At 39.1% G+C, this 18,258-nt stretch overlaps 1 protein-coding gene and 1 long non-coding RNA gene across 5 annotated transcripts in view; one reads left to right on the top strand and one right to left on the bottom strand.

Annotated features, from left to right (window-relative positions):
- Positions 1–2,898: 2,898 nt before the first annotated feature.
- LOC118494218 lies at positions 2,899–11,583 on the bottom strand. The gene is made up of 2 exons (XR_004896299.1): positions 11,471–11,583; positions 2,899–3,303 (listed from the first exon to the last, which is right to left on the bottom strand). It is a non-coding gene; the product is annotated as an uncharacterized LOC118494218 (long non-coding RNA).
- A 2,917-nt stretch (positions 11,584–14,500) lies between these two features.
- Positions 14,501–18,258, top strand: part of lrrc18b (leucine rich repeat containing 18b) — a 93,312-nt gene continuing 89,554 nt past the window's right edge. The window contains exons 1-4 of one of the 4 annotated variants that reach the window (XM_035997943.1): positions 14,501–14,648; positions 14,821–14,856; positions 16,114–16,145; positions 16,183–16,499. In XM_035997943.1, coding sequence (XP_035853836.1) covers positions 16,242–16,499 — 258 coding nt within the window. In that variant the 5' untranslated portion in view covers positions 14,501–14,648; positions 14,821–14,856; positions 16,114–16,145; positions 16,183–16,241. Of the gene's footprint in view, positions 14,857–16,113; positions 16,500–18,258 lie in introns of all 4 variants that reach the window. The other 3 variants (XM_035997942.1, XM_035997941.1, XM_035997940.1) reach the window with 3 other exon arrangements.

The raw sequence follows: 18,258 nt of genomic DNA, 5'->3' as shown, positions 1-18,258 counted from the left end.
TGAGTGTGAAAGTGCTTAGGCCTCTTTTTCCATTTAATGATCCCCTGGATTGAGGCATGGAAAAGCAAAGGAGAGTTTTTTAAACAGTGAACTTGAAACCCAGACACAAAGGCACCGGATCCCTCCCTTCCCCCAAGACCTCCACTATCTTATGTGGAGTTATCCATGCAGATGGAGCCCTTCACAAATACAAGTCTCACTTTCTGCCGTGCATGCCTGCTGAAGTCCATGTTGTCAAACGCTAGCTGAACCAGCTACTTATCTGATAACCAGTAGTTATAGAGTATTCACTTGATTAAAATGATTTGACTCTTCTGTAAAACATTTAAAGCCCAGTTCAGACCAAAGATTTGCGATGAGAAGAGTTGAAACTTGCAACTACTTGCAATACGCCAGTCTGTAATGCTCTGAAACCTGCCAGTTTACACCAATGCGTCTAGACAAGACAGTGTATAATCTCACTCTCTGTACTTCCGTTCTAACTTATGACTTTCCAGGCTTTTTTGTAGCAGGATATATATTGTAGCATCTTAAAATATGAATGAGGTTAGTGATAGTGAGATACTTTCTTCAGTTGCATTTCTAGTAGTGATGAAACGCGAAAACATTTTATTTCTCTGATTCACTGCTTTATTCTAACGTCGCTCCCTCTCTTCAGTCACTCTCTAGCTCGCTTGACCACATACCGCGCTCGTTGAACCTCCGTCTAAAACTCTGCCATTTCAAAAAGTTGACAGTTGACGGACTTGACCAGCTGACTTCGCTGTTGGCTGTTGAAACAGGTGACATCTCTTACATTTTAAAACTAGCCACTGGTGACATGACAAGCTCAAACGGGTTTCATGCTTCTTGCGTTTAGCACGGTCGGTGCAGTGTGTGCATGGTCGCCGCAAACCTTCTTGTCTTTCATACTGATAGCGGTCAGAGCAGCGGTCAGAGCAGCGGTCAGAGCGGCTCAAGGACAGAGTGTTTTAGTCACCACCATCAGCTAGCTTGAGTCGAGTGCTAGCTTGAGTCGAGTTGAGATGGGCCAGTTCAGACCGCTGCAACTTTTAACTGCAACGTTCTAAAACGGTTTTGTCTTGTCGTGGATCTGTTGTCTGAACTGGGCTAAAGAATGAGCTTATAGTGGTATTTAGATTAATGTACTCAACTATGTAGCAATTATGGTTAGCTAGCTAACAGCTGATATACACATTTATTGGATTGGTGAGATGAAAGAGTCTCCAGTCACAAAAGGACAAGTTTGCTTCCATGTCTGTTTGAAAATGCAGAGAAAGTCAAATTGTACATTGTCAGCAGATGTAGCACAAAAGCTGACTTCAAATATGGCAGCCAGCCAGGTGACGTTTAAAGAAATCCCAATAAATACAGTGGTTGTGGACTTTGACATTCTTTGTTCCCCACCTATTTATTACGTTTCAATTCAAACCACTATCAACCTCCATTTGCCATTATTCCAATTTTCCATTGTTATTCGCCTATGCATGTTTTAGTTGCACAGTGTGTATTCTCCATATATGAAATGATTGAAAGTGACCTTTCAGTGGCGGGAAGAAGTGTCTTAAAAATGCCCTTAGACTGTGAAATGTAAAGTTTCTTCCAGACCACATTGTCCTTAATGGGAGTCCACTAACTAGAACCATGTGTGTGAATTGTGCCTCTCCCTCTCTCCTTTCCCTCTCCCTGCCCACCACTGACCTCTGCATTCATCAACATTCCAGCATTTCTTCTCTTGTTTGTTTATTACATTTCATCTGTACAGTGTGTATCAGTAAATGAAATAAATATAAAAGTGGATGTGAGCAGTAGGCTGCTAGAGAGGTGTTTTTAATCATGCTAGCGGCATCGCTAATTGGATGTCGATGTTGGTGTGTCTGTCGGTCTAGACTGAAATATCTCCACAACTATTGGATGGATTGCCATAATATTTTATAGAGACATTCATGCCCCCCATAAAGCCCTCTGACTTTAGTGATCCCCTAATCGTTTTTCTAGTATCACCAGCAGGTCAAAAAATCTCACTTGTCCTGTGAAATATCTGAACATCTACTGGATGGATTTCCATAAAGTTTTGATCCTCTGACTTTTTCAATGTACAGGATAGAGATAACCTAACTTTTGATCTAGAGCCATCATGTCAATTTTCTCTTGCCAAAACCTTGGCAAAAACCTGTAAAACGGACACTGAGGCTAAAATGCAATAAAATGTCAAACAGGAATTAAACCTGTTTACTAACCAGTCAAAAGGACAAATGTAGTAATAGCTTAAAACAAGGCAGTGGTGATGTAAACAAAGCATGATAAAGATAGAGCAAAGCAAGTAATAATTGAGCCAGCAAAATAACATGGGCAAAGAAAAGCCGCAGTGACGATCTCCACCCTAAAGAGAAACAAACTTCTAATACAGTACTAATAAATATAACGGCATTAAGCCAACCAATAAATCAAAGAGGTACATTGGCTGCCCAAAACACTCCCAGTAGTTTGGCAGGGAATATCTTAGCCCTAAACTGAAACTCTTAATCTTCAAGCCTGTTGACCTACGTCCAGGGCATAATATCCAAGTTACATAGTGATTAAGCCAGCAAGAAATCTAAGAATGCTTTCCCCCACCTGTTGTGACGCACCAATTCATTGAATTGGCCGTATTGCACACAGGAGGGACTGAAGTGAGCGTGTATATTTAACCTGCTGGTTACACCAGCATTTTATCGTGTGGAAATGATTTAGCATGACAAAGATTAGACTGTTTCTCTCTGTAGAAATGTTTGAAATTTAGGAAATTCTCTGTCAGGCTAAAGTCATCTGGCTTTTTAAAAAATGTATTTAATAGACTAAAAGTTGATTCTCTTTATTCCTAATAGTCTTAAAAAGAAGCATGCCTGGCTGTTGTTGTTTTTTTTTTGTCAAATAAAACTCATATACTATGGTTACTTTAAAGTGAAATGGCTTGGACCTTGCTTGTACCATGCCCCATTAAATCCATGAAAGATGTATGGTCCTAGTTCAACCAATAAAAATATTTGGATGGATCTAATGGATTGGATTAAAGCTTATTTGCACTTTCAGCCCTGAACTCTACCGCAAGAAAAACTGTGTTCTCCAAGCTTCCACATGCTATTAACATGCATTAATTGTTAGTCATCAGTTAAAACAACATATATACTGGAATCAAAACTCCTATTCCCCTGCTCCAGTTCATTTTCACCTCCATCTTGACATAAAGAGGAGACATGAGAGGGGCGCAGCCGTTAGCAGCCTGGATGGGTGTCTGATGCTACTCATGTGGTGGTGGAGGCGCTGTAATGAGAGACAGTGAGATTTAAACGTTGGGTTCAGTTTACTTGCAACTTCCAAATTATTTTTGAAAGGAAAAGAGGGAGGAAGCTAGCTGCGTGCGTGGGACAAAAAGAACCCCAGAGGTCTTATAAAAATGTCTCACCCACAAAGAAAGCACATTGAGTTCACACAAAGACACAGGTCGGTAGATGACTTTGGGAGGGAAGTGGTTCAATAGTAATAAAATATGATCAGTAAGATAAATAAAATTAGTTTAAGTGGGTGGGATTGTTGGAAAGGGTAAGTTAGGTGGAGAGGATGCATTGAGAATACATTCCGTATTTTTTAGAAAGGCTTGGAAGTGTGGGACAGACTGATAGTTTCCTGTCTGAGCACAACACAGCAGGCTTTGCAGACGCTCCCTTAAAAAGAAACAACTGATGTCACCGGTAAAACAGCCAAACAGGACCTATTGTTAAAGCTGAAACCCTTGCGTGCGTCTGCGCTCGTTCTGTCCCATGCATGCCATCATTTCAGTCCATAGAAATACAATGCATAGTAAACACACAGTCTACAACCCAACATATCCTGTGCGGTTACAGTAATGCTTAGCTACAGTACACTGGCCTCAAGAAAAAAAACATAATGAAAGACTTCAGCAAGTAGAAATCACAGGAAGTAGGAATCAGATCCAGGACTGGATGTCCTGTAGGAACTCTGATCCAATGTCCAGTGTTGGATGGTCAGTCCATGTTAAAGGAGTGACCTCTTCCTCCTTTTCCCCTCTATAAGTATACAGCAGTAGTCTAAGGTCATGTCCACACAAACCATACAGTTTGGGTTTTTCAACCAGACTCCCATGAGCCACCAAATACAAAAAACACAATATATACAGGAAGAGTGTAGGAGTCCTGCTGAGAAACAAAGAAAAAGGAACATTTCACATTGTCCGTCAAGTCCAATAGACCTTTTTCACGGCAGACATGTTGACACACAGCACAGGTGTATTCAAAACCATTAATGATGGCTGCATTCCACTTAGGAGAGGTCCTGGTATTGTGCATGCTGACTCACTGAAATAGCTTACTGGGACACTTGATGGAATTGAGCCATCGTTAAGGTTATAAATTTCAGCTCTGCTTTTCCTACTATGACAAGTCAAAGGTATGGTCCATGGAAAAGGTCCATGAGATTAAAAATACACACTGTGTTAATCTGGTCATACATTTTTTTTTTTTTGAAGATTATTTTTTGGGCGTTTTAGGACAGCTTACGTGAAAGGGGAGAGAGAGGGGGAATGACATGCAGCAAAGGGCCGCAGTTCGGAGTTGAACCCGCGGCTGCTGCGTCGAGGAGTGAACCTCTATATATGGCCGCCTGCTCAACCAGGTGAGCTACCCAGGCCCCCCCCAACTTGTAAACAATAACTTGTTTGGGAGAAAACACTAGGCATACAGCTCATTCTGTTACTGGATAATAAATACACAAAACATCTATGAAAATGGGAGGGAAGACAGTTTAAGACCATTTGCCCCTTTGCAGGTCAGATAAACTGTTCATACCTTACATCATATTAAAGTCCCATATTGTGTTTATTTCCAGGCGCATACATGTATTTTGGGTTTCTACTAGAACATAATTACATGCTTTAATGTTAAAATGTTATGTTTAAAATGTATGTTTAAAAAGGACATCATTTTTCTCATACTGTCCGTCTGTATATACCTGTATTCTCTCTGTCTAAAAACGCTCCGTTTTAGCGCCTGTCTCCTTAAGCCCCTCCCCTGAAAAAGACGAGTTTGCCCTGATTGGTCAGCGTTTCCGGGTCTTCCACATCTGCGCTCTTGAAGTCTCTGCACTGCCATTGCAGCCGGGGAATGACTTTACCGGCACTGTAGCAGCACTTTCTACCTGTATATAGCATAGTTGTGATATTACAAGCATACGGAAGTCCTGATGGCTCGTTTAAAGGCACAGGTTTTGAATACAGGCTGTGTGCATTTCTCTATGGATTGAGCGTTTATATTTATATAGCACCTTAACCTGCTCTATAATTGAAAAAAAAAAAACATGGATATCTCACTTTTTACAATATAGGACCTTTAAAAAAAATTGTGGTGGATGATGGTATCTACTCTTGTTGTTTGGAACAGCTTTTTCACATTTGTCTTACACTTGGATTAGTTTGACAGACACACAGTAACTGATGAGGCATTTTTACTACAAGATTTATTAGTCTGCAGTTCAGGCGACTGTCACCTCTCAGTGCTACGATTCACTCTGCTGTTGTGTGGAACGGCAGGCCAAGCAGAACTAATGAGAAACAGCTCGGCTCACCGTCTGGCTGTCTTTCACCCCTTTCCCCAAAATAATGACATCATACTTTCAAGATTGTTAACGGGTGCAAAGTTGTAAATGATGAAGCAGATGAAGTCAGGATGAGGTTTTCCTTCGACAATGGAGTTGGAACATTTTGCTTTGTTTTCATACTGTTACCTGTCATCTAGTGTTACTACAATACTTTTGAGTGACTGTAAGCCAATTTGTATTGTGCTTTTCTTAAAGCTGCTCCAAAGAATACTTGTATAGTATTCACAACTTTACCATTTTGATTGACAGTTCTCATTGCCGTCATTTACAGCCGCAGCAGGCAGCTGTTTACAGTAAAAAGGCTCTGATAAACCGCAGAGCTGGTGAAGATAGAGAGGCGAAATCCCTCCTCTTCCTGTGGACCCCATGGACCTTATTTTGGAAAACAATATATACAGGAGTGAATGGCAAAAGACAAATAATTATTTGATCCCGTTTGAATTGAGCCATGGATTACACATATGATGTCAATTTAAAAGATTATTTTGTAAGTGAAAGTCTCAGTTTGTCGTAAAACTGTTGAAGTATAAGACTTTAAAAATACATAATTAAAAACACTACTCACTCAAAAGTCGCATAAGTAACGTCTCGCTAAGGCTACCATGCCTGTGTGTATCGTGCAGGCATGTAACGTTACTCACAATTCCCGGCTGATAAAAAGACGCTGGATAAAACACATCAGGTAAGATAACATTACATGTGGGACATAGCTAAGCAAGGCCCCAGAGTGAAGTAGGCGGGGTCACTTTATATTGTATTATATTTTATTGCTATATTTTAGATGTTGCACATTTTTATGTATTAGATTGTAACTACATTTTACCGTTTACTGTTGGAGTAGATCTCTCTCTGGAGGAGATCTAACCCCTACAAACTACCAGGCGGGCGCCGCCAGCAATAGCCGCCACTCAAGACAATGATTGTTATTCCACCAGCCGAGACGCAGCACATCCCAGAAGTGTGCGGGAAGCGGCTCTCCGCTAAAAATACGCGTTAGGTTTATTTTTGACATAATAATGGCTCGAGCTTGAGTCGGGCAGGCAGTGGCCCCAGTGTGGTGCACATGGCGGAAGACGAAACAAAACCGGAACGCGGCACATCCGCACCTGGTGGAATTTCAGAGTAAAAATTGTATTGCAAATGTCTGCTCCACTGTAGTCTCGCTTTGCCAGACCCTCCTCCAAAGCGCACTGAAGGAGGGTCTGGCTACTCCACATAGCATTCGGGAATGGGAGGAAAACATGCTCTGGTTTAATGGCATTTCTTTAAACCAGTCACAATCGTCATGGGCGGCGCAAAACTCCACACAGAGCTGCTGCAAAATAGAAAACTCAGATTGGACAGATAGTCTAGCTAGCTGTATGGATTTACCCTGCAGAGATCTGAGGAGCAGTTAACCATAGTCCTCATAAATCCACCAAATTTAAATTCCAACACAAAGAAAGCGGAAGGAAACGGAAAATACAGGCATCCAGCGGAATTTAGTGTACTGTAACTGCTGTGCATATGACGAAGAAGAACTTGTACCTAAAAGTACTGTGTCTGCTGTGTACAAGTGTACAGTAGATGCGAATGCTGGCTTATATTCAAGTTTATAGAAATGTGTTTTTAGTTATGACATTACATGTTTACACGGTTTGATAAATGGACTTCCTCTAATGAGTTAGTGGAAATGATTGGGGGCACTCAGGAGTAAATCACTCATTACTTTATGTCTTATAATGTGGGCTCTAAAACAGTCAAGGACACTTCTGTATACACAGTGGCAACAAACTAATCCTGACCTAGTCATTACATTCATCATATGCAAACAACACCCCCCACCCTAAAACACATTCTCAAATGCCTCGTGAACATTCTGTCAATTCCATATTACGCTTTTGTGAACAAAACAAACATTTACAAAAAAGGAAAGGAGCTCTTTGAAGTAAAGGCAACACAACAGTCACATAGTTAGAAGGAAGGAAAGCCACATCCATTCAAAGCTAAGATAAACACATGGATGCGTCTGCTGCTGAGGTGCCAGCTTTCCTAAACATATCCAATAAGCTATCACTCAACTCTGCCAAAAAAAGCTACTTTACTCTTAACGACAGAGTATGCAGAAGCATGTTGGAAAGAAAGAATCTCAAAGTCTCCATGATAACTTCTGGAGCCATGTGTCTGATCCTGAGCGGGATAACACCGGCACCATTTATGTGTTCCTTTTAAAACTTTCTGTATCCTGTAAAAGTTGACTGACCATGAAATACACACAAATTTTGCAATTTACACAATTCATAAACAATAGTTCTCAGTGTTCACACCTGGGAGCCCACTGTTTAGTGTTTTATTAGTGGTTAATGTGCACTTCCACGGAAGTGACTCCGCAGCTCCAAACTTATCACAAACTGTCTTACCAAAGCAGTTTTAGGAGGAAGTGAGAGCATGACACCAAAACAAAACTGAGAAGTGGTCAGTAACACTTCACCACCATGTATGCCATGTGATGTTTTTATGTTTTTGCTATGTGTTGCATTTTATGCCATAATTATACTTTGTCTTTCACCAAGGGATGGGTTCTAAATAGTTTTATATCAAGTGCCCTTTTTAGTTTTTCACCGCAAGCGCTAATTATATAAAAACCTTGTATGCATTTCAGGTTTATACCAATGCCTTTGGAGACATGAATTATTATTATATCTAAATTAGCAACAACAAGACACTTGGATGACATGTTTGTGTGCAAAACAATGGTGACCAGCAGGAAAACGCTTCAAAATGCTGTCAAGCAGCTGTGAAAGAAGACAGGAAGGAAGGAAATAGGTGAGTGAAAGAAAGGAAATCCTTGCTGGCAAATTAGTAAATGAAATACAAGGATGCCTAATATGACATCAGTGTTGGGTCTGTCTTTATTGTTATTTCTATATCTTTTTGATTATCTGCAGCTATTTCTGTCGCTACATGTTTGATTCTGACATTAGCCCCTCTCCCCCATATCAGTTTGCCTCTGTAGGCCTATAGGTCTTCCAGACTTATTGTCATAGCGTAGACTAGAACTAGGCTGCTTTCCGACCGGAGGGATTTTTGCAGTTCCTAGAACATAAAATTCCTAGAACCCTTTTTTTCTCGTGTTCTGACTGGACCAATTTGGGGATTTTTAAGTCCCTCTGGCCGCAGTTCCTGTAACTATTTCAGCTCCTACTTCAGGGCAGGGTCTTTTCTCTTTTCCCTTTTCAGCATATGAACCTAGTTCAACGAGGGTCGGGTTTCCGGTACAGACAGACCAACAACGGGACAATTTTAACAATTTTTGCCATCTTATTCATCACTAATTTCACTTCTGACAACGTTTTAGGCGAGAAATGAACTGTTCAGATTTCGAATATAGGCAGTCTTGCGTAAACTGATGCCAAATTGACAATTTGCTTCAAAGTTTTTGGAGTTGAGAAGCTCCATGAAGTGAGGCGACAGCCAGCATACGCCTGCCCCGGCTTCTAGCTCGTCGCTCGGCCAGTTATGCTCAGAGACCCCGAGGTACGCTGGAGGTCTCTCAGACCGGTCTCGTAAATAAGAGGCTTTTATTTCGCCGTTGACGGTTCGTTTGTTTAAATATCACAACACATGTCCATCATAAGATTAACGGGAACCTGTGGTTAACTGTCTTTTCGGAGTTAAACTCCACAAGCGTGTCCTGCGGCTGGCTGGCCGTAAAATTCTAACCACGTATGACTCCTGTAAGTTCCCTTGTACAGTATAGCTTATCATAGCTAACAATAGTTTGTGTGGCCTGCTATTACACATGATTAAAATGCTGTATTAAGTAGATAGCAGTGGCTTGTATCATAAAGACGCTAAAGACAAAACAGTTTGAAACAAAAATAATTGTCTTTCTTACTTTCTTTGCTTCTTTTTCTCCCAGTCTCTGTCATGCTCACAAATGCTAAGATACACACACACACACACACACACACACACACACACACACACACACTGCTCACATTTCTAATCATTAGGTGTAATCTAAACTGCCTCACTCAATTAGGTCAGCACCATTTCCTTCAGTGTGACCTGCATATCTCCTGACCTGTGTTTCACACTGCTGAGGGAAATGACTCAGGCTTATGACCATATTATACTGTCGCCTGCTGTTTCAGGAGAATTGAAAATAAATACTGTAAATAAATAAATAAATAAAACAAAAAAACTCCCACACTAACAAAAGGGCCGTTCTGATCAAAAAGGGAAGAAGTAAATGGGTTTGGGTTTTGTCTGTAGGTTAACATTACAAAACATGGCATTTTGTGGCTACTTTTTCCACAGTCTACACTACCATGGCTGCTTTTGCTTTGACAGACACAGTGGAATATTTCTGTGGGAGAATTACATTTATTGCTGTGATTCAAGTGTGTGTTTACATGCACATAGTCTCGCGTTGCCAGACCTACCTTCTGTTTACATGCACAAAGTCACGCATTGCCAGACCTTCCTCCACAGCGCTGCGGAGGAGGGTCTGGCAAGTCCACGCAGCATTCTGGGGTGGGAGAAAAATGTGCTCTGGTTTATTGGCATTTCTTTAAACCAATCACAATCGTCTTGGGCGTCACTGCGCCGTATGGACAACGGCGCCTCTGCAAAATAGCCTCTGGAAGGAACTTGTTTTGATGGAACGTGCATTTTCAAAGGTTGTTTTAATCGTGCAACAGAAAACTCAGATTGGACAGATAGTCTAGCTAGCTTTTTGGATTTACCTTGCAGAGATCTGAGAAAAGGTTAACCATTAGTCCTCCCCATAAATCGACCGGAGTTTAAAATGCCAACACACAGAAAGCCCATGGTAACGGATATCCGGCCTAAATGAGTGAAATCCAGCGGAATTTCCATCGGCAACGGAGCAATCCCAGAGGTGGAACGACGTGGATATAGAGCATGCACATGATATCCCCTTCTTGATGTGGTATCGTAAGTGACCTAATTTTAGGTTGGTGCATGCAGACTTACATACAGTAAAATAACCAGGTTTGAATAATGTCTTCGACCAAAACTCTGATTACGCGAAACATGGTTAGAATTAATCAGGTACTGCTTCTACTTTTAGAATTTACCGTTTAAGGGCGCTTGGACTCGGTGCGATTCGGGGGTTGTTGCATTTTTCATTTGCTTCGTTTTGCTTTCACGCTGCACTTTGTCAAACGCACCAAACACTGTAAACAAATGTCACGCGATCGAGGCGGTTGCTCGTTTATTGGACAGAATATCCGAAACTCGCCAACACTTCTGGTCTCACAAATAATGGTGCAACACCAAATGTATAACGTCTTAGGTTTTCTGGTTCTGCTTTAGTGTTTCTAATATTTTAGAAGAAGGCGAACAATATACGCAATACAGAGAGAGAGAGATGATGATGTCACACAGACGACCAGCGATGCGTGCTCAGAACAGATTATGGATCTGAAAGTTAGCATCCCTTAAATCATACATTAGTCCGTAAATTGTGTGCAAAGTTGAAATTCCAGGCTAGTAAATGCTCTGTTTTAGGTTCACTTCCTGTATTTGGGTCGGATCGTGTTCTCACCTGAAGTAAACTAAACTCTAGTTCACTTGGAAGCGAACCGGGACCCACGTTTTGTTTGATCCGCACCAAAGTTCGGATGAGCTTTCACACCAGCCCAAACGAGCCGGACTATCTGACCAAACGCTCCACGGTTCGTGTTAAACTGACGCAACGAGGTAGGTGTGAAAGCAACCTAAGCAAACTTTAGTGGCATGCAGAGCTTTATAGATGCTGTTCTGTACCTCAACTTTAAAAACATATCAAAAACACACAAAGTGGGCTCACCTTGTTTTATGCAGCAGGGAGCCTCTGCTAACCTGATCAGAAATCGTCATTGGAAACTGTTTGGGAAAGGGCAGGCACTTTCATAAAAATGCTTGTGATTGGATGAATCATCTGTCTATCACGTCCGCCATTGTGTTTTTCAACGAACAGTTGCGGCTGTCACACACACCTAAACCACGCCCGTAGCTGCCAGTAGCTCCTACCTAGGGCTCTCGATTAATCGATACGTCGTCTTGTTTTGTCCGAACTCAAGATATTCAGTTTACTGTCAAAGAGGAGTGAAGAAACTAGAAAACATTAACAGTTAAGAAGCTGGAATCAGAGAATTTAACATGTAACAGTTGAAAACTAATCGATAAAGCTCTACTCCTCACCGGATGCTTATTGGGTTGGTAAGCTCGTAATTTGGACACAAACGCATAACTTAAAGCCTGACAAGATTGATTTTCGTGTGATATGTGATCCCGTGATTCTTGCGCAATGTCGTGGGAATACAGCTGCCATGCAAGGTAAAGCTTCTGCTGCACAACCTAAAAAAAAAGGCCTGTGACATGCTTAATCAGTACACATGAGCCCCCAGCTGCTGTAAATTATTTTAGTATTAACACCTGTGCTTTTCCTCGTCTGTACCGTGTCACAGTGTCGGTCAGTGTATCCCATGAAAAAAAGGCATGCAGACTATTGAACCACACCATGTTGATAGTTCATTCTGCCTCTCATTTTCTGTTCTCTGTTTGACCATTCACAACGTTTTGGAGTACAATGACAATGGTGTTATTTCTAATAACATTGTGCATCTCTAAAGCCTCTTTCGTTCTTTGTCTGTTTATCTTGACATCATGCACCTGATACCACTTCCTGTTAAAACCTGTCAACACTCAGGTTCACATGAACAGTGTAATCTGAATAAGAATTTATCAGAATATAACCAGGGCCTGGTTACATGACTCCCAGCACTGTTTTACATCGCAAACATCACATTCATAATTTCCCTAAACAACAGCAAGACATTTTGTTGACGAGATGCTTCACCTTGCAGCGTCTTAGGGATGTCTGACTGGGTACTGTGCTGATTTCAAGGTAGAGTGAAATGGACTTTGAAAGTGGACTTTGACTGGGATTTGTACAGAGACAGCACAACCTACTGGTAGGTTGGAGGTACTGTAACTGTCTGGCATTCACAGCGAGTGGAAATTTAGACTGCTGAGTCTGAGGTGTGACTACAGTATGTGATACATTATACTTACTGCTTACAGAAGTGTGTGTGTGTGTGTGTGTGTGTGTGTGTGTGTGTGTGTGTGTGTGTGTGTGTGTGTGTGTGTGTGTGTGTGTAAGAGAGAGAGAGAGAGAGAGAGAGAGAGAGAGAGAGAGAGGTAACTGTCTGACTGTGTCATATAGAGCTCAACGGTGACCGCCCACTTTTTTAACGGCTCTGTTTTCCGGAAGTGTTTTTTCCCATTCAATTGTTTCATTGACGTTTCAAAAATTGCTTATATAAAGAGTTTTAAGCCTGGAACCAAGCCAACCAGCTATGAGATCATTCGTGAATACAAAACATTTGATTCGGCGCAAAAAAACATTTTGAAAACGACAAAAAAGGCAAAGGTACAAGACTGTGTAGAGAAACTATCATAGACTTGAATGGTAGAAGCTCAATTTGGCCGTTCGCGGTTTTCACAGGTACAGTAAACATTTCCATGGTAACAGCAAGTTGGACCAATCAGAGACGGTGCTATTACGCTTAGAATTGTGGGTAGTGTAGTTTTTCTCCATAAGATCGCGAATAAAACATGTTTCTCTTAATACAAGGTTGATTTCATATGGACTTCTAGCTTTTAAAGGAGCAGAAACTTCCGTTACACAACCTCGTAGCTTGTGGTCAGTCTACCTCAGATGGTTTAGACATTATGGCTAATAATCAAATCCTTATGGAGAAAATCAATGGGATTTTTACTTCCAGTACCACACTGTTGAGCTCTATTAAAGCTTGGTAAAGGGTCAGACTGGAAACTATTATTAAATAGCAGTTAAGCCGGTCAGTTCAACTTTATATATTTTTTAGAATATTTTTTATTTTTTTATTATTTTTTAAATAAGATAGTATTTTTTTTTAAATTAGATAGTATTTTAAATTTATTTAAAAAAAAAATGAATTTCCCAAATTGTCACTGGATAGATAAAAACATATTTTTTTATGTTTTTACCAGAAAATGATGTATCTACAGTATCTATGATTGTATCTTCTTGAAACTAAATGATAGCCTATATTTCCAAATAATTAATTTAGCAGTGTTTTATCACCATAAACAAGCATTCAAACATGAGATAGAAATTTTACACAAAGTGACTGAGCATTAAGGACTTTTTGAATGAAATATAAGTGGGAAAAAAATTCAGTTTTGCTGCATTTACAGACATGAAAAAAGAAATGGCCTTTGCAGTCGTCAGAGATTTTTCTTACATTACATTTATTTCTAATAAGCAGGATATATACGATCAATTTAGGAAGGGGAATCTCTACATATGCTGCAGCAGAGACTCACAATTTACACTTGTACATAGACAATATTACTACATACATTTCCTTGTTTTAGAAAATGGTTTTCAATGTCACTAGAAAGTTGACTGCAATAGCTCTCATAACTTTCAATTAAGTAATTGTGACTGGGAAAAGTCAATACATAGTAATGTGCAGGGCTGACTTATGTGCACAAGTATTGTTGGACTTGAATTACATTAGAGTTAATGTTTTGCGATGAGTTTAGGAAGAGGTAAAAAAAAAAAAAACATAATAAATAACCAGGACACAAAATCCACTGATTTTTTTTTATTTGAAACAGAATAATCCTATCTATGGTTATTCTGTATAGGTGTTATTTTTTGCAAATCATTTTATGACAAAGAAACTCTTTGATTTCTTACCAGCACTATTGATCCAGCACATATATACTGTATATTGTAAATATTGGAACATTTTTAAAAGATCACGGTAACTGATTTTTAAAAGACCACGGTAACTGTTGGTATTAGCAACAGTTACTGTGATCTTTTAAAAATGGTCCAAATACACAGACCAAAAGAACAAAGTCCTGCTTAAGCTGGTCACAGCCATAAAGTCAACCGAGGGCAAACAGCAGTTGCCTGGGAACAAGAGGAAACAAATCCCATGTCTCGCAAAGTGAGTCTGTCCGACAGACAGCTACTGCACAACATATCAGCTTTTCCCTGTCTGACTTTGTTCTGTATAGTTCTTATTTACAAATCTCTTCAGGTAGCATCTTGATGCAAAGTGAAATTCTCAGGCTGGAGAAATAAATGCGAGGCCCTTTTTTGTCTTCCATGTTACTCAGTGTGCTGGATCTAAGGATGCTGACTCAATAGTGCTGGTAAGAAATCGAAGAGTTTCTTTATTATAAAATGATTTGCAAGAAATAACCCTAACACCCAACCACTGACTTTAACTCTTGTTCTGAAAAACTTCCTGAAAAACTTCCTTTTTTATTTTTATTTTGATACAATTAGAAGCCCACTTGTATTTAGTTCCAGTCAATGCAGTCAATCTTATTAGAGCTGCAAAGATTAATTGATTAGTTGTCAACTATTAAATTAATCTGCAACTTTTTTGATTAACCAGTTTGAGTATGTTTTACGAAAAAAATGTCAATATTCTCTGATTCCCGCTTCTTAAATGTGAATATTTTCTATTTTTTTCACTCCTCTTTGACGGTAAACTGAATATCTTTGAGTTGTGGACAAAGCAAGACATTTGAGGACATCATATTGGGCTTTTGGGAAACTGCTCAATATTTGTCACCATTTTTTTCAGACATTTCATAGACCAAACAACTTATGGATAAATCGAGAAAAGAGAGATTTATTCATCGACAATAAAATTATTGGGTAACACTTTACTTGAAGGTATCGACGTAATCGTGACATGACACTGTCGTGGCTATGACATGACACTGTCGTGAACGTGTCAAACGTTATAAACAAGTCATAAACGTTTATGAATGCTGTCATTAAGTGTCATTCGGTTTTTGTCATGATTATGAAAACTTGACATTAATCAAAGTGACATTACCAGAAGTTATCTTGGTCATGACACGTTGACATTACATTTCTTTGGAGTGTCCTTATTAAGACAACTTCACATTAACCAGGATGACATTATGTCAAGTTGTCATGACAAAGACATCCCAAACAAATTTAATATCAGCTTGTCATGACCAAGACAACTTCTGGTAATGTCACTTTGATTCATGTCAACTTGTCATAATCAAGACAACCCAAACAATGTGAACTTATCATGACAAAAACTGAAAGACACTCAATGACAGAAGTCATAAACGTTTATGACTTGTTTATAACGTCTATGACACGTTCATGACAGTGTCATGTCATAGCTATGACAGTGTCATGTCACGATTATGTCGATATCTTCAAGTCAGTAAGTGTTACCAATTATTGTTAGTTGCAGCTCTAAATCTTCAAAAGAGTATTGTTCTTAACATTTTGTACATACAATAACAAACTGTAAATACACTTGAACGAAGCACCTGCAAAGTGTAAGTTAATTTGCTTTATCATGGAACAATTGAGTAATGATGAAAGGTAAAACTCCCCTTTGTCTTCTGTTTCAGCTGGCTGGACTGTGTTGGGTAACATAATCTTTCAGACGGGTTCCCACTGTCAGCTCCTCTGTCACGGCGCATTCCTGAATACTGTTAACTACAGTCCCCTTTGCTGTTCTGTGACTCCCTGCAGCAGAATGGCCAAGGGAAAAAAAATTAAACAGGCTAAAAGTAAGACCATCACCTTGAAAGAGGCTCAGAACTGTGTGGAGTTGACTCTGGATGGTGTACGTCGTCTGAACCTCAGTTTCAAGGAAGTCGCCACGGTGCCGAAGTGCATCCAGAAGCTGTGTGAAATGGATGAACTGGACCTGAGCAGGAACCTGATTGCAAAGGTCCCGGACTTTATTGGCAATTTCATCAGAATCCGTGTTTTGGATCTGCACAGCAATTATGTGGGTATGACACAATATTTTGGAACACATGCTTCAAAAAGCATCTTTGGTTAAATTGACTATATGCCTGTGTTAACTGACATGATATTTGCTACAAAACAGCTATTTCATGTATAGTATGGCTCCAAAGAAGCTTTGGCGGGTCTAAGAAAATAATCCCTATGATGTCATTAGGGTTATACTTGGGCTTGGAGTCTATACAGATTTATAATCAGAAGTCTGAGCTGCCCCATAAGGCAACACATACCTAAATTATAGAAGAGGACGGTTGTGAAAGACTCTCACTATTTTCAACATACTATAATAAGACTTTTTTTTTTGTCTCATTTGGACAAAACATGCTGACTTTTTTTCAACATACTACTTTGTATAACATGCCATACTATGACTAGTCAAAATATACTGACTTTTTTCGACATACCATACTATGACTTTTTCATGACTTTTTTTGACATACTATACTATGACTTTTCATGACGTTTTTCAACATACTAAAATTTTTCTATGACTTTTTTTAAATATGTTTTTCAAATGTCGAAAAAAATCATAAAAAGTCGTAGTATAGTATGTCGAAAAATACAAAAAAGTCACACAATAGTATGTCGAAAAAAGTTAATAGTATAGTATGTCGAAAAAATACAAAGAAGTCACACAATAGTATGTTGAAAAAAGTCATAATATAGTATGTAGAAAAAATTCATAGTATATAGTTTATATATATGGTATGACTTTTTATGACTTTTTTGACCTACTATACTATGACTTTTGTCGACATACTATATTATGACTTTTTCATGACTTTTTTCGACATACTATACTAAGACTTTTTGTGATTTTTTCGACATACAAAAGTGTTCCTTGTTGTTTAGCTCAGTCTTATGGAAAACTGGTTGTGGTGTCTAAGGTTGGGAGTTTGATACTCATCATGATGTTACAATTTTTTTAGTAAGATTACCTGATGAAAGTCACACTATACTGACTTTGTCGAACAGTGACCATAAACTTTTATGACTTTTTTCGACATTTTTCGGCATACTATACAATGACGTTTTTTGACTTTTTTCGACAATCTATACTATGACTTTTTTTCGACATACTATACTATGACCTTTTATGATTTTTTGGACACGCTATACTATGACATTTTCCGACATACTATTTTATGACTTTTTCATGAGTTTTTTCCGACATACTATACTATGACTTTTTTCGACATACTATACTATGACTTTTTTCGACATACTATACTATGACTTTTTATTATTTCTTGGACATGCTATACTATGACTCTTGTCGACATACTATTTTATGACTTTTTCTTGACTTTTTTCGACATACTATACTATGACCTTTTTCGACATACTATACTATGACTTTTTTATGACTTCTTCCGATATACTATACTATGACTTTTTTCGACATACTATACTATGACCTTTTTCATGACTTTTTTCGACATACTATACTATGACTTTTTATTATTATTTGGACATGCTATACTATGACTCTTTTCGACATACAATATTATGACTTTTTCTTGACTTTTTTCGACATACCATACCATGACTTTTTTCGACATACTATACTATGACCTTTTTCGACATACTATACTATGACTTGTTTCGACATACTATAGTATGACTTTTTCATGACTTTTTTTGACATGAAATAGTGTGACTTTTTCATGACACTTTTTCAACAAATGGTATGACTTGTTCTTTAGCTCGGTCTGTTAGAAAACTGGTCGGGGTTTCTAAGG

The sequence above is a fragment of the Sander lucioperca genome, chromosome 22 (assembly GCF_008315115.2).
Source record: "Sander lucioperca isolate FBNREF2018 chromosome 22, SLUC_FBN_1.2, whole genome shotgun sequence".
Lineage (NCBI taxonomy): Eukaryota > Metazoa > Chordata > Actinopteri > Perciformes > Percidae > Sander > Sander lucioperca.
This window is presented reverse-complemented; position numbering and strand designations above follow the sequence as displayed.